The 25,288-nt window shown below is 36.1% G+C and overlaps 1 protein-coding gene across 1 annotated transcript; it reads right to left on the bottom strand.

Annotated features, from left to right (window-relative positions):
* Window positions 1-6,851: 6,851 nt before the first annotated feature.
* On the bottom strand, window positions 6,852-23,087 carry LOC129277444 (cell death protein 3-like). The gene is made up of 9 exons (XM_064110241.1): window positions 22,960-23,087; window positions 21,733-21,842; window positions 18,923-19,022; window positions 15,982-16,386; window positions 15,126-15,293; window positions 13,873-14,087; window positions 11,675-11,762; window positions 10,044-10,214; window positions 6,852-9,267 (listed from the first exon to the last, which is right to left on the bottom strand). Exons 1-9 carry the CDS (start codon window positions 23,054-23,056, stop codon window positions 9,047-9,049), a joined length of 1,575 nt encoding a protein of 524 aa, XP_063966311.1. The 5' UTR covers window positions 23,057-23,087; the 3' UTR covers window positions 6,852-9,046.
* Between the last annotated feature and the right edge of the window lie 2,201 nt (window positions 23,088-25,288).

Raw genomic sequence — 25,288 nt, 5'->3', positions numbered from 1 at the left:
TTATCGGCCCGACTCTCTTTCTATTATTCATAAATGACATCCAAGATCAGATAAGGTCAAGTATGAGGCTATTTGCTGATGACTGTGTAATTTATAGAGAGATTTCCAAAAGTACGGACCATCACATTCTTCAACAGGATCTCCAGCAACTATCCAATTGGTCTTCAACCTGGTTGATAAATTTCAATGTGAAGAAGTGTGCAGTTCTATCAATAACTCGAAAACGTGTGCCTGGCTTCTATGATTACTCTCTCTGCAATGATCTTATACCAAGAGCAAGTGAATACAAATACCTAGGTGTGACGATCACTGCTGATTTACGTTGGAATAAGCATTGCCAGAACATCAGACACAAAGCAAGTCGTACTTTAGGACTTATCCGAAGGACCCTGTCACCCTGTACTAAAGAGGTGAAAGCCAGAGCCTACACTGCATTGGTCCGTCCACAATTGGAATATGCATCAGAGGCATGGAACCCGCATTCAGCTACAATTGTTAGCTCAATTGAAAAAGTACAAAGATCAGCTGCTCGCTTTGTACACGGTGACTACAGTCCCTCAACATCTTCCTCAGCCCTTGTGTCTGCACTCGGATGGGATAGTCTCTATACACGCCGTCTTCTTGCTCAGTGTACCCTCTTCCATAAAATTCATCATCATCTAGTTGCTGTACCTTTTCCTCCTACCATTGGTCCTGCCACATGTATTGGACGACATGATCACAGCCTTAAATATGCTATACCAAAAGCAACCACAGATGCATACAAGTTCTCTTTCTTCCCACGTACTATCAACATTTGGAATCACCTACCAGGACCTGTTGTAATGGGAACAAATCCAGCTATATTTAGAGAGGCTGCGCTGCCATTCATTCGCGTGATGCAGCCTCCTGTTGGGTCTCTTATGCTGTAAACCAAGAGGCAGTTTTTACTTGCACGGTGCACATTCACTTTTAATGTATATAAGTGAAATTTCAAATTACTTCACCATGGCACCTCGCACTGATACACAGAATGTTTTCATCCCGGGATAGCTTTGAAGCTGCTGAAAGGGATTATTCTTCAAGGTTCAAGGTTCCCCTGATAATGATCATCCTATAAAGTAACCGTTGGCTTCTTCACCATCTACATCTGATTTAATCAGGTTCCTCTAATTTCCTTTTCCAAATTTCGATTAACATGCCATGATTTAATGAAATATTTGAAATCAAAACTATATGCATTTGTTAACACGCATGATTTATAATTCATTTATGTATATGTTTTTATATACTTTCAAAATTCACACGGACTCTGAGTACGCTACTTTTCACATTTTAGTTATCGATATGTTTTGTATAAATTTGTTTACATATTTTGTCAAAAGATCTTGGGTTTGTTATACTTGATTCCTCTGTGATTTAATAGACTAACTTGCATTTCGAAGATGACATCCAAAATTGCGTTTTGATTCAGGGGCGAGGGCGGCCCTTGCCCCCTTCCCCGAGGTTTCTTTTGGGTCACTTTTGGCTTTTTTTTAATGTGGCCGCCATCGGTAAATTTCGGATCTACGCCTTGTCAGGAAAAGTGATTTATTGCAGTGTACCAAGCAAGATATAAAATCGGTACCTTACAATTGTTTTTTATTGAAATAATCAGTTGTGCTTTTGTTCGATTTCACTGCCAATTTCGAATAAAAAAATAACATGGAAAAGTCAGATTTATAACAAATGCCGATTTGTTTGATCTCTTTTGTATTCTCGCCCGCTCAAAATATCAATAATGGAATGCCCTGTCCATTTCACCATAGCTCTCGAAAGAAGACTTAGTTAGGCCAGGTTGTATTGGGTCACCCTGGAGAACGAAGGGGGGGGGGGGGGGGTGAGGTGGTTCAGACTGGATAGAGTAACTCATACGCAAACGTTTGGTGAGGGTGTGTGTGTGAGGGATGGGTGTAGGTGAAAGAGAGAGAGAGAGAGATAGTGGGGGATAGATAAGATGAGGGCGATGATAGTTCAGAAGAATTAACATAAAAAAGATAACTCGATGTATGAAAACAAGGTAGAAATTGCAAGTTTTTAGGGATGAATATGCAAAAGATGAAAAGTTGAAGGGTGCCAATACTGCAAAATAACACATGGATTATTGCTTAAGGGGAATAGATAAATCACAATTTATTGTACCATGGTTTAAAAAAACAATATGCAAATAAAAATACAATTTCAACCACATTCTATTTCAGTAAATATTGAAATCATCAAAATATCTATAAGAAAATATCTTAAATATTTCCATTAAAAAAAAAATGATTAAGTTGTCACATTAATGACTTGTCGAAAATTAGATTGCATGTCAACGGAACTAGCATTATTCTTGACCCTAGAAAGAAAATTGATTTACATGAACCTTATATTTCAACATTTTCATTTACTAGAATGCCGTCTTCGGAGGTCTGTCTGATATACTTAGTTTAAAAGTTATCTATAGATTAAATTGAACTATTATCTCACTCAGTTAAAAAGGCTGTATATCAAGCGCATTCAATTCAATTCATTCGGAAATTTGATAACTATGTGAGAAGTTTATCCATCAACATAATTATGTTCTCAATTACTTTAGATGGATTCAAGATTTAATTAATAAATTCTTATATGCAATGCAAACAAAGTTGTCGAACTGGAATATAAAGTGTCATAATTTTAGTGATTTTGCCATTTTACACAATGACTGTACTCAAATTTAACTCAATCAAATATTTGGAAAAAAGTCAAGGTGTAAGTTGAATATGAGTTCTGGTCAATAAGAATAATTCAATTTGCACATTCATGCTTTAGCTGATGTAAATAGACATGATTGAGAAACACATTTGGCTCGCCCTGTTCTTTTTTTGGTAAGTAATGCATAACATAAATACTAGTAGTAGTAGTACCATAGCTCAATGTAGTTACAATTTCATTGCAAGTAGGATAGAAGATATATGGGATGGTGCTTTCATCTAATACAAATATTTCAATATCTCGCACATAATACAAAGATCTTGTACAACAAAGTTGTGCATTTTGTACAGAGACCTTACACACAGGTCTTTACACAGAACTGGTACAACAAACTTGAAATCATGTCCAACGTTCTCACATAAGATCTTATACAGAGATCATGTACAAGAAACTTGTACATTTTGTTCAATGATCCTACACAAACATATAGCTCTTATACGACAGACTTGTATACTTTGCACATGATCTTACACAAAAGATCTTATACACAGATCTTGTACAACAAACTTATACATTTTGTACAATGCTCTTACAAGCACATTGTGTTATACACAGATATTTAAACAAATATCCTCCAAGTATGATTTCGATTAAAAATTTAATTCAATTCAATTAAAAGTATCAAATTCCTTTCTAAAACACCAAGAATATTGAGGAAAATATTGCATTTATTTATAAAATTCATTTCATGAATGTCCTAACAGTTTCAAAGACATATTTTTTATCATGCTTTTATGGGGAATTCCATACTATTTGAGTGCTTATTCAGGAACAGGTATCACCTAAGGGGGAAGAAACTATTACAAAAATCATGTAATGGACTTGATATTCCACACATTTCCACCAAAGGTTTAACATCACATGATGACAATGCCTGAAACTCCGGTGAATTGATATTTCTGAATCGGATGGGATCGCAATTTCACTGTGACATTAGACCACCGTTGTTTCTAGTTCTCTTCATAACTCTGGGCCCTAGGATGCAGCAAAGCAATGTACTTCCACAATGAAAACTTATAATAACATGCCTTCAAATCTGGGGCCCATCTTAAAAAGAGTTGTGATTGACCCGATCAACCGCAACTATGGAAAGCCAGTAAGTCAACATATAAAATGTATGTTTGCTCAAATTTTTTTTCTAGATATGAATGTATATCCATAAATTGATTTCTTGACAATTTGGTGTGTTCTCCTTTGTTTACAAAGGACATTTCTGCAAATTTCCTGTAAAAAATTATGACACTAATGGATTTCCATAGAGTTACGATTGATCCAATCAATCGTAACTCTTTGTAAGAAGGGGCCCTGGCCTAATCACAGATTTTATAGCCCAAAATATTTCTTCCTCACTTCAATTCAAATTGACACCTAGTGTTTCCACTTTCATGGAGCAACTGCTCAAGGGGCTTTCACTCACAACTGTTATAAGGTACTGAAATACTTGCATCTGATTGGCTGGTGTAGATCTAGCAAGTGAAATTGCTTTAAGGCCTCTTCGTGAAACACTCCCTATGTGGGTTTAAACTGGATATCACTAGCTACATTTCTTAAATGCAGATTGACACCTAATTACACAGATTGGTTACATTAACGGTAAAATAATTGACTTATGACCCATTTCTACAAGGCTATGAAATAAGTAGAATTGGACCTAGTGCTAGCTTTGCAAGCTCTTAACTATTAATATTGAGTATACATTGAAACCAAGTCAATGAACATAATGGTAAATCATAATATTCAAATTCATCAAATGCTTCCATTTTAGTTAAACGGTAACCTTTATATCCACAAGTTTCCATTCCATTGAAAGCAAGTTGAACAAAAAATATAAAATATAGTTTTTGACTGATTTAAAATTTGCATTTTTGTTAAATACAAGTGAACTGATATGTGGTATACAACTGCATTAATTCTACTTCTACTACTAAACTGCACAACTTCTACAGGTAAAAGGGGAAAAAGGAATAATCAAGAAATATGAAGTAATCCCATCAAAATGTCTATATTTTGCAATCTAGGTATAAAAATAATGATGCAAAATCTGCTTTATTTTACAATATACATGTACAATGTATAGAGACATGGATTTTATTGCATTAGCAATATGACAACCAAAAAAAAAACCACAGAAAAATGTTATAAACAATTAGCTTGAATTTTAAACACACAAGAAGAAAACAACAACAAAACAAATGATTTAGTGACAAGTTGTCAAGGCATACACCACTATTACTCTGATTTCAGATTGCACAATCTGGAGTTGAATACAAGAAATGTCAGCAGGGAAAAATTGCAATAATTGTTATCTTTTTTTTGTTTCAAAAATTGAATTCATAGCAAGAATATAAATATAAGCAAATTAAAGAGATGTTAATACATAAATGTAATACTTGCCTAATGCTCAAAATAGTAATAAAAACTACTGTAACATTCATAGTTGTTATAACTACATGTACAATATAATGGATAGATCTAATTGAAATAAACAAATTTTTCATGTACAAAATTGTCCAAAACATTGATAGTCAAATTCAGGTCATTATGTCCACACAAGCATGCATAGAGTTGTAATTGTAAAATGGTTCATTAACAGACACGTTTACTAACATATTCAAATTTTACGCATACTTTTCGAATAAAGGTTGTTCTGGACAACCCGAAACATTGCCAGAGGTAAACTGACAGACTTTAATAGCAACAAGTTGCATGCTAAACCAGATTCAATTTAGTACTGTAATTTCTTTATTACCCTACTACTTACATGTTAAAGGCTTGTTAGGGGGCCTTGTTACTGGGTTTCCAGTAAAGAAACAAGCATACACTTGAATCACTTAGTATGCCTATTTATCAAACAATCCAACGTCATGTAGTCTTCTGTATACATGAGCCACATTTCTGGCCAGTCCATCATATGCTGACGATTAATTACAGTATAAACTGGACAGGGGTGTGAGTGGTCACAAATAAAAAGATCTGAAAAAGGCTGAAGAGTGTTGAAAAAGTCGGAAGAGCTCCCTACTTTTTGTGTACAGAGGAAAGCCAAAAATAAGCTGAAATTAAGCTGAAAAAAAAAATCTCAAATCAGCTAAAAATCTGAACTCTCACACCCCTGAAAGGACAGCTTGCTGGCTGAACAGAAAAATGACCAAGGGTTGTTTCACAAAGATCTTGGTGCGACGTGAAGACACACTTAATTTCAGTTACATTCAGTATCATCACCGCATTGGTCAGATCATGTGCATGGGATGTGCACTACCATATATCCATCAATCAGAAATTCAGAATAAGTGTTAAATAACATGTGCACGTTAGCATTTATATAAGCATTATTCTATTAAAGGTACACTTACATGCAGTCTTTGTGAAACACCACCTCCCCCCAAGAAACCTAAAGAGTATTCCATCAAACTTCATTTGGTGGGAGGAGGAGCTATAAAATCTGATAAGAATCAAAGGACAAGCAATTGCAATAAATACTAGTACTAATCATATTAGGCAATCTGTCTAAATAACACACAATTGATCTGAATAGATAAAAAAGTCAAACAATTTCTTGTACATGATAATATGCAGCACTTTAAAACATGATTATGCGCTCTACACTGTATGGAATAGACATATCGCTGTTATGCAGATTGTGCTCTACTATGCAAATTGTGTAGTACTGAAGCGTTAGAATTATGGTACAAAGAACACTCATGTGAACACATAAACACTACAGGAATGTAGTATATTATATACAATGTACACTATTACTAGAAAAATTATATAATTGATTATGATTACATAATATAAAATCAGTACATTACTCAACCAGAGCTAGAATTAAAAGCTATGTTATGATGCTGGGTATCAAAACATTCTATTATACAGTGCTTGACTATTCTACAGAACACTGCTGTGTAGTTTACAAAGTTTGTCAATAAAAAATATAATACAGAGTATTACACACTACACATATATCAAGTACTGTTATTACTAGTACTTAAAAAAATCTTAGGCAATTGTTCTATTATGACCCAAGAGCCTTAAAGGGGAAGTTCACCCTTATGGTATTAAAGTTGGTTTTTCTTCACCAATCTTTTTCTCTTATTTTTCTGCTTTTATAAAAACCAACCCATCATCTGAGTGAAACTTGTCCTAGTGAATTCCACTGCATCCCATGGAACTATTAAATATTTTCGAAACTAATTTAGGTATAGTTTAAGAAGGTTCATGAAAATTCTTCATTCTATTTTGTTTTTACATCATGTTTACTGGGCTTAAAGTCATGAGATCCCTAACTGCAGACAATGGCTATGATATTGGCAATGAAGGCATCTTGAGATACTTTGTGACCAGTCCCCCCCCCCCCAAAAAAAAAAGATGCCCAAAACGAATTTTGAGATTTTATTTAGTTTGAAAAAGCACATCCTTAGCTTTAAAATGATATACAATGCGTCCCAGAAAAAACGAAACCGAGATTTATCATAACTTAATCACAAATACAATAGACAAGTGACCTACCATTGTAAAGCTTAGAATCTCCTCTTTCATCTGAAATTACTTTGATTATTTCTCATTCACGCATGAGTGAACAAAAACAATTTGAAGAGGGGATACCAAAAAGTCACTTGGCGGGCTGTATCTAGGTTTCAAAAAAGAAAACCACATTTAAAAAAAAATTCAATATCTGCTCTTTAATTTGATACCTCAATTACAGAAAATGGTCAAGAAATAATAAAGTTCTGCTCATTTGAAATAAAGCTTGAATTTCAATAATTTCCTAAAATGAAGAGGTTTTACAGGCTGGCGTTCCGAGTCACTTGACAATTCGTTTTGTTGATGATCAGCCATGCATTAAGTCTGTTGTTAACCATGCGATAGCTTCTGTGGGAAACCGGTGAAAACACGTTTATTTAATGAAATTATGGAAATACAAGCATTGTTTCGAGGGAACAGAACTTTTTTACTTCTTGACCATTTTCTGTGATTAAGGTATCAAATAAAAGAGCAGATATTGAACTTTTAGGAATGTGAATTTCTTTTTGAAATTCAGATACCCCCGCCAAATGAGTTTTTGGTATCCTTTCTTCAAATTGTTTTTGCTCACTCATGCATGAATGCGGAATAATCTTAGTAATTTCAGATGAAAGAGGAGATTCTAAGCTTTACAATGGTAGGTCACTTGTATATTTGTGATTAAGTTATGATAAATCATCGATAAATCTCGGTTTCGTTTTTTGTGGGACGCACTATATAATTTTACGAAACTGACCAATAATAACCCACTCAAATACTTGAATGAACGTAGAATTAATTCAGAGAGAGATTCAAAGAATAAGGAGAAATCAAGGTTTGAAGTTGGGGGTTCACTCAAGCATGAGATGGACACACTGTGCAATCTCTATGAAACTTCCAAGCAGTCTGAAAAAGCTTGTGTTTTAAAGAAACTCTTGCAAAAGTTGTATCTTTTACAACTTGAATTTTTTACTGTAAAAAGAAGAAGAAATGCTCCTTCAGATAAAGCATATTTTATTTTTTTTAAAGACAAATTTACTATTTTTTGCTATTATGAAGAACCATCGCTGCCGAATTTTGGAGGTTTTGGGGCGGCTGGTCACATTTTTATTTCTCAAAGAATTCAGCATCACTAGTAAACATCCAATGATTAATGTGAGGCCAGGCAAGGTGTGGCTATTCCACTTTGCAGAGTGGATTTGATACATTATAAGTTGCATCTATCATTGTTTTAATTAAAATATTTGTAGTTTCATTATAAACTGATCAAAGACCATATTCAATGAACTTGGGTCCAATGATATGAGGTACCAGTTGACTGACTGATGTGAAATGGAAACAATGCATAATAAACCCTAAGGGAGACAGTACAGATAGTGCGTTTGGTCCAATGGAATTATTCTCAGTTGATGATTATGTCATGAAGCTAATTGCAGAAAGGCATACATGCTCAATATGAAGCTTAAGTTTCCAATTCCAAGAAATCAAGTTTCATTTTTATTTTTTTTCAGATGGTTTTAATCTTGCAATGGCACCATGAAGGTGAATAGGGCTATAATCGGGCTTCCTTCAATCCACGGCCAAGGCCATTCTATTCTCTAGTGATTGGCCTTTAAAAAAATGCCCATCTCATTGGCATTGGATATTGGTCGTAACCTTTTCTTTTTTAAATTTGTGCTGTCATAGAGAAATGTGCCTTCTGAAAGAGTACCCTAGAAATATACAAATTCAACGCCTACCCTAAATTCATCAGACTCGTGTTCTCTAGCTATCCCAAACATCATCATCATCTTTACTTATTAGGATATGCAAGCATGAACTTCTTGGTGAATGTGCACACAAAGCACGGCATCTGTTTCCCGCGGTTCTCGGTCGCTTCTCGCCATACCATCCTGTTGTTCACATGGACAAGGATGTCTAGCATGTGCTCTTTCCGGCAATACTCGGTGATGACATCGCATAGGTCTTTCACAAACCAAGACCCTTCATCCTCGTTCCGCCATGCCTTGGTTCCTGGGGGGAAAATGCCTTACTATTACTCCGCTTATCCTGCGAGTTTGAATTACGGTACTTATGGTAATGTGTGTCTCTGGATAAAACCTGACACCTCACTGATACCTATGTAATAATACCCTACTCTGACAAAAAGTTATCAAATGACAAATGTTTCATCCCCTTTGAAAATTGAAATCATTGTCTTTATCAGCCTAAAAATCAATAGTATTATCTTTGACATCTTCATCATCCCCTCCATAATCCTTACTTTTCTCACCATCATTATCATCATCCTCCTGCTCCTCCTCATCATCTTCTTTAATACCATCATCAAAATTTCATCAAAATCAACATCATGATCACCACTATTATTCATGTCTCCATCATCCCTACAATCATAATCATTATCAACATCAATAGCATCACCATCAAAATCCTCTTTTTCCTCATCACCATCATCATCACCAATGTAATCATCACCACTATCACCATTAACACGGCCAACGTTATCATCAACATTTCATCATCATCATAATGACCACTTCAGTATTTTTTTTCTATCTTCATCATTCCCACCCCAATATCAACATCAATAGCACCACCATCAAAATTTTCTTCTTCCTCATCACCATCATCAATCTTAATCATTACCATAATCACCATAGACATTGTGAACATCAGCATTTCACTCATCATCATTATTACCATCTCCACTGCCATTTCTTCAAAACAAAATATCAGGAACCACACATGCCCTTACGATTCTGAATTTGGGAGAAAACAACTACTCATACCTTCTGAGGTCGCATATGCAATCAGAATGTCAGAGTTGATGGGCCGGGTCATGTATTCTGGTTGTTGCCGAGGATAAGCATCTGACACAATGGCGGGACTGTCGGACAAAGACACGGATCTCTGAAACTTCTTTCCACGACAAGACTGGATGATGAAAACCTTTGGTTTATCTAGCATGCAGAAAAAAACCCAGGAATTACAGATTGTCAAAATATTGAAGTCTATCAAATTGTGAATTTACAAACTAGAGATGCTCGGCGGGTCGCGCGGCCGAGCACATGTATACCCCAAACCCACCGCTTCATCCGTCATTGCGATATATAGAGCTCACACAGATATTTGACAAATAAATACAATTGTCATGACGACAATGACCCTACCCACATTTTGCCTGTGGGTACCAAATTTGATGACAATAATATGATGTAGCAGCATGACTCTGCAGAACCTACAAAAAATATTGTTCAATATCACCAGTTGGGGAATACAATTATAGAGTAATCTGGATATATTTTTAAACCTAACACTAAGACCCCCACCAAAAATGATAGGCATCTTCGCTTCACTTTCTAATATTGCTTCTGTGTGCCAACTGTTATGACAAACTGGAAAATAAGCAGAAGTTACAGGTTTACCTAATTTTCCACAAAAATATGGTTACCATGGCAACCAAGTCTCCACCCACTCCTAAATCATTAGGCGGCTTTGCTTTACCATAATGGACCTTCATGACAAATCAGAAGATAATTGGAGAAGAAATGCAGCCAGTAGAGCACTCAAAAGGAAATCTCTGCTATTTCCACAAAAACTCTTGTTACCATGGCAATGATGTCTCCGCCCACATCAAAATCGATAGGCGGCTTCGATATACCACACTCAACCTTAATGCCACATTTGAAGATGATCGGAGAAGAAATGCAGCTGGTAGAGCGCTCACAAGGCTTCTCTGCTATTTCCACAAAAACTCGTTACCATGGCAACGATGTCTCCGCCCACACCAAAATCGATAGGCGGCTTCGATATACCACACTCAACCTTAATACCACATTTGAAGATGATCGGAGAAGAAATGCAGCTGGTAGAGCGCTCGCAAGGACATCTCTGCTATTTCCACAAATACTTGTTACCATGGCAACGATGTCTCTGCCCACACCAAAATCGATAGGCGGCTTTGCTATAATACACTGAACCTTCATGCTACATTTGAAGATGATCGGAGAAGAAATGCAGCTGGTAGAGCGCTCGCAAGGACATCTCTGCTATTTCCACAAAAACTCTTGTTACCATGGCAACGATGTCTTCACCCACACCAAAATCGATAGGCTTCTTCGCTATACCATACTCACCCTTCATGCTAAATTTGAAGATGATCCGAGAAAAAATGCAGCTGATAGAGCGCTCACAAGAAAATCTCGCCGACGGATGCGGCGGCGGCGCGATGAGGCCAAATCCATAGTATCCTCCGAACTCTGTTCGGGGGATACAATAAAAGTTGAAAACTATCCAAGATGAAGTACTGATTAACCCCATAAAATTGACAAGAATCATTTAAATACTTTGGGGCATGCAAACTATGGCTCAATGGCTCCACTCTTGATGAAAGGCCAGTTTGAATATCTTTCGTACATACCCTTCATTGCAGGTATTTGGTCGCCATGGAAACTGCTAACAATGTCCTCCACCATCATCCATTTATTATCAGCCATAAGAACTGCATCCTGCCAAATATGTAGAGTAGATGTAAATTAGATGGGTAGTGCAAAGGAAATGACATAAACTTTAATTATTAAATTAAACATAAAAGTAGCTGCTGTACACACTGCTTTCACAAGAAAATCAGTAAAACCAAGGTTAATTGTCCCTACCAAAATATCATCATCAATCTACAGTTGGGGCCAAAATTGTTAGAACACCCAATACCATACAAAGTCTATGGGATTCTGACCACTTTGTGCAGTTGCTGAAGGTAATTTTGATTAAATATTGATGCATCAAAAGCCTTCATGGCTTTTGAGCATAGTGTCTTAGGCATCCTTTGATACAACTTTATAATGTATAATTTCAACCATCAGGTAATGAGTAGCTAAAAAGAATTGTTGCGCTATAGGCGTTCAGTTAACCCCAAAACCATGTATTAAACATTAAAGGGAAATCCAGCCTTGGTCATAAAATGTTGTGTTGGAAAGGAGAAAACAAAATTAACAGAATGGTGAAAGTTTGAAAGAAATCGGTCAAGCAATAAGAAAGTTATGGCTGCTTTGAAATTGAGATCACTAAGACTATACGTAGATTTCAGATTGGCAACTGGGTAAATAAATTATGACAAGGGGCACAGACAACTTTCCCATAGGCCATGTAATTAATTATCAGGGATTTGTGTTTTTCTCTAAGAACCCATTTCCCTTGGACAGTAATCTAAGTATAACCCAGGAAGTATACTGTTTTCTATATCCTACATTGATTGAATCCTTTATAGTGATTGGTTCAAATAGCATCATGTGACAAAATATATTTCAACTATGATATTGCGTGACGTCAGAACTCGATATATTTTTCGCTATACCAATATTCTGACGTCTTTATTTCAGACAAGGCAAAAGCGATTTTGTGTCTCGCCCACTTAATAACCAGAAATATTGTGATTTGCCAGGGCACGCAACAGAATTGTATCGAAACTTCATTGTGAAATGACTGGGATGGAATAACACTTGTCATAAGAGCCTTGCACGTAAACTTTAATGTTAACCTGAAAATGATCTTTGACCTTACCATGTGACCTCCGACTGCAGCATAACATGCAGGTCCCCCAAGTCCATCTACCATCCAAGTTTGGTTGAAAAGTGATTAATGGTTGCGGAGTTAGGTGTCGTAAGAGAGTCTTGCATGTAAACTTTAACGTTGACCTGAAAATGACCTTTGACCTTACCATGTGACCTCCTACTGCAGCCTAACATGCAGGTCCCCCAAGTCCATCTACCATCCAAGTTTGGTTAAAAAGTGACTTATGGTTGCGGAGTTAGGTGTCATAAGAGTCTTGCATGTAAACTTTAACGTTGACCTGAAAATGACCTTTGACCTTACCATGTGACCTCCGACTGCAGCATAACATGCAGGTCCCCCAAGTCCATCTACCATCCAAGTTTGGTTGAAAGGTGATTTACGGTTGCGGAGTTAGGTGTCATAAGAGTCTTGCATATAAACTTTAACGTTGACCTGAAAATGACCTTTGACCTTATCATGTGACCTCCGACTGGAGCATAACATGCAGGTCCCCCAAGTCCATCTACCATCCAAGTTTGGTTGAAAAGTGACTTACGGTTGCGGAGTTAGGTGTCATAAGAGAGTCTTGCATGTAAACTTTAACGTTGACCAGAAAATGACCTTTGACCTTACCATGTGACCTCCGACTGCAGCATAACATGCAGGTCCCCCAAGTCCATCTACCATCCAAGTTTGGTTAAAAAGTGACTTATGGTTGCGGAGTTAGGTGTCATAAGAGTCTTGCATGTAAACTTTAACGTTGACCTGAAAATGACCTTTGACCTTACCATGTGACCTCCGACTGCAGCATAACATGCAGGTCCCCCAAGTCCATCTACCATCAAAGTTTGGTTGAAAAGCGACTTACGGTTGTGGAGTTATGTGTCATTAGGTTTGTGACGGACAGACGACATTTGGATCCCTACATGTAAGTCTCGCCTTCACCTCTGGTGGACAAAAAGGACACAAATGCTGTGTTGGGGATCAAACCCCGGACCTTGTGATTCAAAGTCTGGAGACTTATCCACGGAGGCACAACACCTCTCCTTATAATAATTCAGTGATTACCTTCATGGACTTGTTGCTGTCAGCCATCTTTGGTTCACCGTGTGTTCCAAGAATTAGGATGAAGCTCTTGTAGATGCCCGTTGAGAGGGTGTCCTTCAAGGACTCCAAGTAACCCTTGAGCTCTTCACACGTTACATCTTTAATATACTGCAAGAAGTAACCCTTCAGGGTATTTGAAAAAAGATTACGAACATTCCTCTCATCAACTTCAGCACCTGAACATGCATAGAAGAAAAGAAGGTGAAATGATTGGTCAACAAATCTTGATTGTACCTAGCTAGCCTCTACCGCAACCCTAGCTGCTCCTAGCAGTCATGCTGGTGGTATATTGCATGCTACATGTATGTTGCTGCCACTCCTGCTCTTTGATCATAGGAACAAATAAATCTGAACAAAATTCCCACATTCATTTCTTTGTTTCATTTCATGGTTTAATATCAAACTAATACTAATCATGTTTGAAGTTTATAATAGGAAAGATGATTTGATAAAATACTCTGTGACACGGGTGAATCATTCTCTGCAACAGGGGTAAATTATATGTTGCGTATTTAAAATACTGCTGAGGATATTTGAGTGGTGATACAGCACATCTTATAATATTATAAAAAAGGCATATGTCAGCCTTTGAAGCAAAAATGGTATGTAAATTATTCATGGGGATAAGATTGCCTACTCATGATACCCTTCATCATGCAGCTCTACCCTTTGGGTCGCAAAAATTAGAATATCCATTAAAATGCATCAAATTATCATCATATGTGACCAGCTACCTCTAAACAAACAACAGGTGCCCAAAATGAATTTTGCAATTTTTATCGAGTTTGAAAGAGCACATCCTAAGGTATTTGATAATATATAACTTGTAAAAATTGATCACCAATAACCCAAACAAGTACTTGAATGAATGCAGAAGACACCAAGTGACATCTTTGAAATATAAGGAGAAAACAATGTTTGAAGTTTGGGGTTCACTAAAGAGTCTATGTGCACACTATACAATCTCAGCCAAACTCCCAAGCAGTCCACAAAAATACTAGTGTCACAGCAACTTTTGTATCTTGTATTTTATTCAATTTTACAACTTCAAATTTTGACCGTATAATGAAGAAGAATTAATCTTTCAGATAAGGTAATTTCCTATTTGTTTTCTTTGTGAAGACCAAATAATAATTTTTGTTACTGACAGAGAACTGTCTCTGGCAACTAATTGTTGGTTTTGGGGTGGCTGGGCACATCTATGCTGTTCTTACCCCTGCGGTAATCTGGTTGCCTGGTGAACATGTTGTTGATGAAGAGAACATATCCAGGTCCTGGCTCATACTCGGTGCGATTATCAAACGAAATATTCCGTCGTTCTGGCAAGAATACGTCATCATGGCTTCGGCTTGAGGATGAGCCTGATCTTAATTGCATCTCGGCTGTGTCGTAGAAAAGTGGGAAATATTAAAGAGTATTTGTTGAGCTGTTGACTTTTGTGAAAGCTTAGTGTGAGTTCAATGAGAAGGATATAGTGTATAAGTACTTTTCTTGCATTCAATCCTTGATTTTTATCCAAAATCTACTAACATGAATTATGATTAACTAACACTGAGTGACAGGGAAAATAGTTACATGGGGCTCAGGGCGGTTTCGCCCCCAGAAAACTCAAAAAGAGCCCTGGAAAATAAAGAGGCCTTCATCATTCATTGCAATATTCACGCTTATGCAAAGTTGCAGATTTATTAGGCCCAGTAGGTTGTGAAAAGTAGGTCTGAAAAAAAAAAAATAATGTTTACCAAATGAGTAGGCTAGTAGTTTTTAATTATTTTTATCAATATTTAATTAATTAATATGCATATTATAAATATTTAGTAACTTTGGCTACTGTTTTGGCTCAAATGAATGTTTGGCTCAAATATTCATTTTGTTATCATTATCATTCATATGTACCAAATAGAGATTTAATGAATTATTTAACTAGCACTTGCCAAAGGAAGCAAAAATCCTGAGAGGCTTGATTTCTGAAAGACATATTATGGATGTATATGAGTGAACTGCTCTCAGCTTCATAAGGGGTAGTGACTTGGGCTATTAAAGCAAATGTTAGAAATTATGAAAAAAAATCACCTGACGAGGGAGTGTACTGTGGGAAAGCGGGCTGCGGATGGGTACTACTCCCACCATCTTGGTGTGAATAGTGGGGATCGGTTATAGGTTGGGCCAACTGAGAGGGCGCTACACCACCCTGTTGATAGGGATTCTGTTGGGTAGGTGCGCCAGGCTGCTGATGTGGTGTTCTCGTGGGGCTATCTTGGAACTGACGGTGCTGCTGGCGACGAGGAGCCTGATGCTGAGGGGGTCCCATCGTAGGCTGGTAGGGTTGAGGGTCATCATAATGATGGTAAGGGGGTGGAGGACGAGTATTTTGCACTGGGAACTGGGCATGGTGCCCACCATATGCTCCATAGCCAACTGCTCCAAGCATCGGGCTTTCTTGAGAGGGATCGGTCTTTGGCTGCTTCACAGGCCACTCTATAAAATGGAGAGAAAAAAGCGAAACAAATTAACACTTTGCAAGCGGGTATTGATATTGTGCTCATTCTTAAATACTACAATCAATATCAACCATGGCTTGTTTTAAACAAACGCAACGAAGGCAATCAGCTTGGGTGCCGGCCTCGACTGCCTTGCTTCGTTCCACTATTACCGAGAGTATTTCTAAATACGGAGATTAAAAAAAATCACCTTGCCAAGATGAGCACTAAATAGTGTGAGGGCTGAAAATGTATTCTCTCTTATCTTGAGGGACAGACAAATGACTGTATTACCTCAGAACATGTATAAACATCTACATGAGAATAGTCCACTTTAATAGTCCACTTTCAACTGTACCATGAAGAAGGCAAGATACATAGAAAATATCAAAATGGCAGCAAATACAGCAAACAATGATAATAAAAAAAAAGAGCATTAAAATCAATGACGATCATAACCACATCACCCTCGATCAGGATAAGTATGGAAACTTTGTGTCCAGACCTACAAGTAACTTTGCTTAATAACTTGTTTATTTCTCAACAATTATGCATTCTCTACCTGGAACAATCGGCATATCCCTTTTCTTATAACATACAAACACTTGGGTGGTCATTTTATTGGATTCTATTCAAACTCATAATGAGATTTTTCCAATTTAGTGATCAAAGAATTCACAAGAAAAATCATATGAAAACTAGAAATTTGACGTGTCCAAAGAACACAGATGACCCCGCTTAGCGAGATCAGAAATTCATTCAATATGATTGAACTTAAAGATAAATTCCAGTTTTGGGAACGATCTCAAAATGACTTTTTACAGAATTTAATATAATGATCACCAAAGTGTCTGTTCGTATGAATAAAAAATATGTGCCAAAGGATTCTGGAAGAAATTGTGTAATTGCTGAGAAATAAGCAAAATAAGCGCGGATTCGGTCACTTCCGTCGGGTCTTTATTCCAGCAATAATAATACACTGTCCCACGTGTGCCTATCTGTGTTGGCAATCTTCAGTGTGATCGTTTTTTAGCTAGATATTATGATTTCACAAAGTTCAGTTTATGTAACTGTACCAGATCTAGATCCACGATGATATATCAATACTTTACCTTGGTTTTACAGACTTTCTCACGAAATCAGTGTTTTACTGCAACTACGCTCATTTAGCTTTAATATCGTGCAGAAACCAATACTGCATATATATAATGAACACATTTAAACTTTGACCTAAAGACTCACCATTTCCATAATAATCTCTGACAGAAGATATCACAGTCAGGTCATTTGATGTGACCTCACTGTATTTTGATGACATCTACCCAGACACCAAACATTTTTAATATCTGGTGAATATTTCAAAAGTAATCATGCAGAAACCCACTCGCATATTTAATGAGCTGTGACCTTTGACCTGCGGACTCCTAATTTGAACTTAGCCTGTATTTTGGTGTCATCTACTTACACATCCCAATTTTTAAAAATCTGTTGAATATTTAATAAGTTATCATGCAAAAACCAACTCACATATTTAAAGAGCTGTGACCTTTGACCTCCGGACTCCGAACTTAGCCTGTATTTTGGTGTCATCTACCTACACACCACAAACTTTTTAAATCCGTCAAATATTTCAAAGTTATCATGTGGAAACCAACTCGCATATTTAATGAGCTGTGACCTTTGACCTTGGATCTGCGGACTCTGAATTTGAACTTGGCCTGTATTTTAGTGTCATCTACATGTACCTACAAACCAAAATTTTTAAAAATCCATTACATATTTTTTTCGAGTTATTGCGCGAAAACCAAGTGGGGGGACGGACGGATAGACGGAAGGATAGACGGCCAGGGGCAACGCTTAAAGCCCCCTCCGGACTTTGTCTGCGCGGGCATAAATATGGAACATCAAACGTAATCAAGTAAGTTATATACCATCCAGACCATGTTTATCAGATCCCAATGCAAAATCAGATGATAAACTTTAGTAGGTTACTAGACAGAAAATATGTTTTGACCATTCACAAAAAATAGTATTCATGAATCCACACTAAATTTCATTTTTGGGTAAAAATCGGTATATATGAATTCTATTTGCCATCATTTGATAGTAGAAGTTACTGTATGTGGTACAGATCATTACCAAAATAAATTGAACCTGGGGAACGTTGCAGAAAGAGTTGCATTTTAAAAACGCAAGAAAAAAAACCAATCGCAAGTCCCAAATGCGGGCTGTTGATTGGTTGAAAATCAAGTTGCGCCTGATTTTTAGAGTTGCGATTGATTGCAATTTTTTCTGCAATGGGCCCCAAATGTCACTATCATTTTGAAAAAAATGAAATGGCAAAATCACTCGTGTTCCTATTACCTGTTTTACATAATTATATTATCCTAAGAGAAATACCAAAGTGTGATCTGGCGAAATTCGTGCTTCGAACACAATTACGCTAAATACACAAAAGCACAATTCTTGGATTTCATCGTATAATCCAAATACTTTCAGCTATTGTAATAAGAGTGTACAGTGGCACAACTTACGTATTGCAACCAATGAGTTCTCTGCTTTAGCTACATAATCCAATAGAGGCTGTGACTCTATAGCTCCTGCAAGCTTATGTAATATTACATAATCACCAATCTGTGCGATGCAATGACAATAACAAGATACATGAAAATGAAGAACTTCAGAATTACGTACTACGATATACTACAATATGAAAAAATAATGATTAGGATGCTGACAGGAGAGTGTATGATAATAACATTAGAATATAACAAGCAGTGTTATAGCCACGGTTTGTTCAGTGCAGGATGGTCACAAGTAAAAAAATGTACAATTCACTCTGTTTCCAATCTCAGATTATAATTGCAAAGTATTTTTTTTCCTCTTTTTTGACAGTCTGAGCAGTTTCTCAAGCCTCATGTTCTAATATAGATTGGCAATAGCGAGTCCTGCTTCTAGCAAATGGACCATTATTCGCAAAGTAAAATTTCATGCAAACACTTTGTACAAAGTTTATTCTTGACAACTTGAAAGCTTGCCAGACATAGCAGAAAATAATGTAAGGAATCTGGATTCCAGGGCCCTGTCTTACAAGGAGTTGCGATTAATCCGATCAACCACAACTATGGACAGCCAGCAACGTCAACATCTAAAATGCAAATTTGTTCAAAATATTTTCTAGATATGATGCATATTCATACATTCACCATTCTCTTGAAGATTCAGTGCGATTCTCTTTGTTTACTAAGATTGTGCAAATTTCATGTAGAAAAAATTATGTTCTGGATGGATTTCCATACAGTTGAGATTGATTGGATCAATTGTAACTCTTTGCAAGGCGGGGCCCTGATATTGTCAATAATTCAGTAATCTTGTTGACATGTCCCATATAAAAACATCAATAAAATATAATAAATCAGTTAGTATCACAAGGCAAAAGCGATTTTGTGTCTCGCCCACTAATGAAAATAACCAGAAATATCGTGATTTGCGAGGGTACAAAACAAAATTGTATCAAAACTTCATTGTGAAATGACTGGGATGGAATAACACTTGTCATAAGAGCCTTGCACGTAAACTTTAATGTTGACCTGAAAATGACCTTTGACCTTACCATGTGACCTCCAACTGCAGCATAACATGCAGGTCGCCTAAGTACATCTACCATCCAAGTTTGGTTGAAAAGTGATTTACGGTTGCAGAGTTAGGTGTCATAAGAGAGTCTTGCATGTATACTTTAACATTAACCTGAAAATGACCTTTGACCTAACCATGTGACCTTCGACTGCAGTATCACATGCAGGTCCCCCAAGTCCATCTACCATCCAAGTTTGGTTGAAAAGTGACTTATGGTTGCGGAGTTAGGTGTCATAAGAGTCTTGCATGTAAACTTTAACATTGACCTAAAAATGACCTTGGACCTTATCATGTGACCTCTGACTGCAGCATAACATGCAGGTCCCCCAAGTCCATCTACCATCCAAGTTTGGTTGAAAAGCGACTTACAGTTGCAGAGTAAGGTGTCATAAGAGTCTTGCATGTAAACTTTAACGGTGACCTGGAAATGACCTTTGACCTTACCATGTGACCTCCAACTGCAGCATAACATGCAGGTCCCCCAAGTCCATCTACCATCCAAGTTTGGTTGAAAAGTGACTTACGGTTGCGGAGTTAGGTGTCATAAGAGTCTGCATGTAAACTTTAACATTGACCTAAAAATGACCTTGGACCTTATCATGTGACCTCCGACTGCAGCATAACATGCAGGTCTCTTAAGTCCATCTACCATCCAAGTTTAGTTGAAAAGTGACTTACGGTTGTGGAGTTAGGTGTCATAAGAGAGTCTTGCATGTAAACTTAAACGTTGACCTGAAAATGACCTTTGACCTTACCATGTGACCTCCGACTGCAGCATAATATGCAGGTCCCTCAAGTCCATCTACCATCCAAGTTTGGTTGAAAAGTGACTTACGGTTGCGGAGTTAGGTGTCATAGGAGAGTCTTGCATGTAAACTTTAACGTTGACCTGCATGTAAACTTTAACGAATCCCTAAGTCTCGCCTTCGTCTCTGGTGGGCGAGACAAATAAACGGGTCAATATTTCTTACTATACTTGTTCACATTGTGGTGCAAAAGACACAGGTTTCCAGAGACCTAGAATAGTGTTTGTTGCATTATATCTTCTCTATAGAATCGTGCAGATACGCGTGTGCCCAGACAAGGGGGACTGCACAGACTTGGGGGACCTTACCATACTATCAATTTGATACTCATGGTAAGAGTGGAATCTTAATTTGAAACCAAAAGCTTAGCAAATTGTTCATGCATGGCAATTTGGAAACAAGAAATATTGAGGCATATCATAAATGATTTGCGCAGAAATTCAAGTGTGAATATGAATCAACTCTCATTTCAGGAATCAGTGAGAGAAACTTAACAAATACAAAAGAAATGCTAATGAGCCATTCGTCGAATAAGCACGGTTGTTTTATCAAGAACCAATGATGTCCAATTTTTTTGTGGATTCTGATTTTCACATTAAAATGTCAAACTCGTCTTGCTCATTAAAGCGTGAAGAGTTTTTCTTTTATTATTAGGTATCAAAATCTAGAGGAATAATAATTGATATGTATGATTTGGGTAAATGAAATATCATAATTCACTTGTCTTTGAAGAATAAAGACATGGGAACCCTGCTTTCCTTTTTTCTGGGACGCACTGTATAATAGCCATATTACATGAACCCTGCTAACGGTTATAATGTGCAATAAAGTTGAAAACATTTTTTTATAACTTAAGAACAGTTTCACATGAAAGAATAAATAATATATTTTACCATACTTACTTTGATTAAACCTTTTCTCTTTAATTTTTCTAAAATATCATTTGTTGTTTTCAGCTCCCTTTCAATTTCCCCAGATTTGAATCCACCAAAGGCTTTTTGTTTAAGTTCCTCTATAGAAGAAAAGATTACATGGACACAATAAATAAGGAGAATACATTCAAGTTATGAAGAATGGTTCACAATCTGAATAATGGTTATTCACTCACTCACTCACCGACCGACCCACCCACTCACTCACAAATTCAAGATTTATTCATTCCCATTGAAATGAAAGATACAAATTTACTACAATAAATATAATGTATTCAAAGACGAAGATAATTACAAACACAGAAGGGGCATTCATTTTACATTTTAAAAAAGTAATCTAATGGAATCACTGCAAAAAAAAAAATTGAACTTTAATACCATGGCTGTGCAGGGATATTGAATAAATCTATGTTTTTAGAATAGACAACTTTTAGACCAGTATAAAAATACTATTAAAATAATTTTACAAAGTGTGCTACAAACATGTTAAGTGAAGAGTAAAAACTTGATTGTCATTAAATATTTGTTAACAGATATGACTATAGCTCCCTTTTATAAACATGAAAATTACTGATTTTGTTGATTTCTTTTGGAAGTGCATTCCAAACAATGGCTGCAGTGTATGTTCAGAAATTTGAACATATGAAAGTTCTCTCTATGGCAGGTATTATAAATATTATATCATAGATATTCAGGTAGTAGAATGCACTCATGCTAAATAAAAACTTCAGAATGGTTTATAAGTTATAAAATCTGTTACACAAATGAAGAAAATGCATCTATGGCAAAAATAATTATTTATCTTTGAAAATATTGAATAATTAATTGAAAGAACTTTCCTTCAAAATTGCAAACCTTTACTGCATTAGCTGGAGATATAGAAATGGGAAGAGATCCTTTTGCGACAGCCAAAGGGTTAGGATGGCTGATGCGATTTAGCGAACTCTTTCCAATAATAGATCTTTTCCATGTTAAAGTAACTTCCATTGACGTTAAATGTTTATGTCTCATACTCATAGATCAGTACTGATAAAAAAATAATGAAGAAACATAGTAGTTGGGGCAGTACAAAATACTGTATTGAAACTTTGTATCTCCCTGAATTTGCTGCCAAATGACAAAGCCTGTTATTTCCAATAAATCAAGATACTGATAATAACAATATTGCATAACACAGGCACCAAAATAAACTCTTACGTTTTATAAGATCCAGTTCCCGGTCTGTTACTTCATTGCAAATATCTCTGAATAATTCTCGCTGGATTTCCTCAGCTCTTTCCTGCCCTCTTGCCATATCTCCTGTTTTACTTCAAAATGGTGTTCCTATGAAGCAAATGTATGATAATAATACTAATAATTCAATAATTGATAGAGGCATTTATGTAAAGTGCACTGTATAATAATCTAGCGCAAACTAATAATCACCATATAGTGTAGAATAATATTGTAATTTAATGAAACTCAAATAATTCATCCGATATCTATTGTAATGTAGGCCAATATGAAAATCACATCTATGGAGATCATATTATTCGCTATATGAATACATACTATTATCATTACCATCATCTATCTAGAAATAATCTCTTCTGAGGCGCACTATTTGTTTGAATTATTATTTACATTTGTTACTTTATAAACTGCGTTGTATGAAATTTGATTTGAGAGAAAAACAATAAAACATCTTTAAAAAAAAAAAACTATTATTTTTTTCATCTTTGCAGTTTTTATTCATCACAAAAACAATCAACATATACAAAACATATCGTTGCACTTCAATCAAACAGAACATTGATACAAACTGTGTTATAAGTACATACAACATATCCTAAATAAATTGTGTACTCAGAATAGCAACTTGTACCCTAGTCCTGCCGACAGGATGACCCATTAACCAAAAAAGAAAAGGGGTACGGTAATACCCGTCGGTCCATTGTCGTCCTGGCGACATGGCCGGGGTATAGTGCAACCAAAAAAAATATGACATTTTAATGTATTAACATGACCGAAAATATGACATAAGAAACACCTCTACAACATGAACAGAAGATAAAACAAACACACAAAAAGACGATTAACACAAAATGCTAATCTACAGTGGTTACAATTTATGCAATGGAAAAATAATTGTTTATGTTTTGCCATTTTACATTGTGTTTATTGAGTTTGTTTTTCTTTTTTGCAATAATTTCCTCAGTAACTTTATAAGATAAAAGATAATAATTAAATTGTTTCAAACTAGGGAGAGTCTATTGGTATTTACATCGCAAAATGAATTGTTTACCAAGTAAAATTAGAAAATTAAATGCTAAGGTGGATTGACTTAACGGTTCTAGTAATCCAAATAAAATAGGATCTCGTGAAAGGAAATAATTAGGATTAAAATCAGTCACTCTCATACGCAACGCATTCCAAAAGGATGCTATTTTAGGGCATGCAAAAAACAAATGATCCAATGTCTCGGGTGTCGCATTGCAAAAAGAGCATAATGCATTGGTTTTCTTTCCTGTTTTTGTGAGCCATTCATTTGTAGGTATTAAGTTATTTAAAATTTTATAGTGTGTGATTCGAAGTCTGGTGTCAATAGTGATTCGTAATGGAAGAGTGAACAATATGGAAGTCTGTTGCCTATTGATGTTGTAAAGTTGATTAAAACAAGTAAACACCTTGGAGGTTTCGGAGTTATTAATATTTAAAAAAGTGCGATAAAATTGCTTAGTCGATATATTGTGAATTTGTCTAAATGCAGATTCACAGAAAAGAGAAGGGAAATCCCCAGGTTCTTTTACAAGATGATGGTAGTTTTGTTGTAAAAAGAAAACTTTCCATTTTTCTGGCATTATTTTATAGCAATCTAACAATTCAAAATACTCAGTAAACTTTAAACCCTTTTCTTTCGCTTCCCTCCAGCGCAGTGGACGTCCAAATTCATCTAACATATCAGTAATTTTAGTGAATCCCTCTTCTTTTATGTTTGGTTTATAAATAGATTTTCCTTTAAATGTGATATATTGATTGTTCCATATAAACTCATTGGTAATATCTATTTTCCTTTCCAATAAACACCATGTTTGTAAAATGTCCATCAACCAATTTGACACTTCAATATTCAAATATTTCATATCAAAATTACAATAAAAAATGTATTCTCCACCGACAGGTGACAACAATTCTATACATATATCTTTCCAGCCCTTCGAATTTGAGGAGAAAAGTCTCGAAACCCATTTAATTTTCTGAGCTTGAATAATCGATTTGATGCAAGTTATCTTTAACCCCCCGTCATCGTATTCTTTAACCAACACTTCACGTTTTACTCTATCAGGACCACCCCAAATGAATTCATACAGTAATGTGTTCACCTTATGAATAAATGAATAAGGTATAGATAATATGCTGGCTGCATATAACAGCTGAGAGGTAGCAAAAGTTTTCACAATTTGAATTTTCCCGTATAATGATAAATTCCTGGCTTTCCATAAATTTAGTTGAGATTTAATGTTGGATAGAATTCTTTTTAATTGCG

The sequence above is a fragment of the Lytechinus pictus genome, chromosome 15, assembly GCF_037042905.1.
Source record: "Lytechinus pictus isolate F3 Inbred chromosome 15, Lp3.0, whole genome shotgun sequence".
Taxonomy (NCBI): domain Eukaryota; kingdom Metazoa; phylum Echinodermata; class Echinoidea; order Temnopleuroida; family Toxopneustidae; genus Lytechinus; species Lytechinus pictus.
This window is presented reverse-complemented; position numbering and strand designations above follow the sequence as displayed.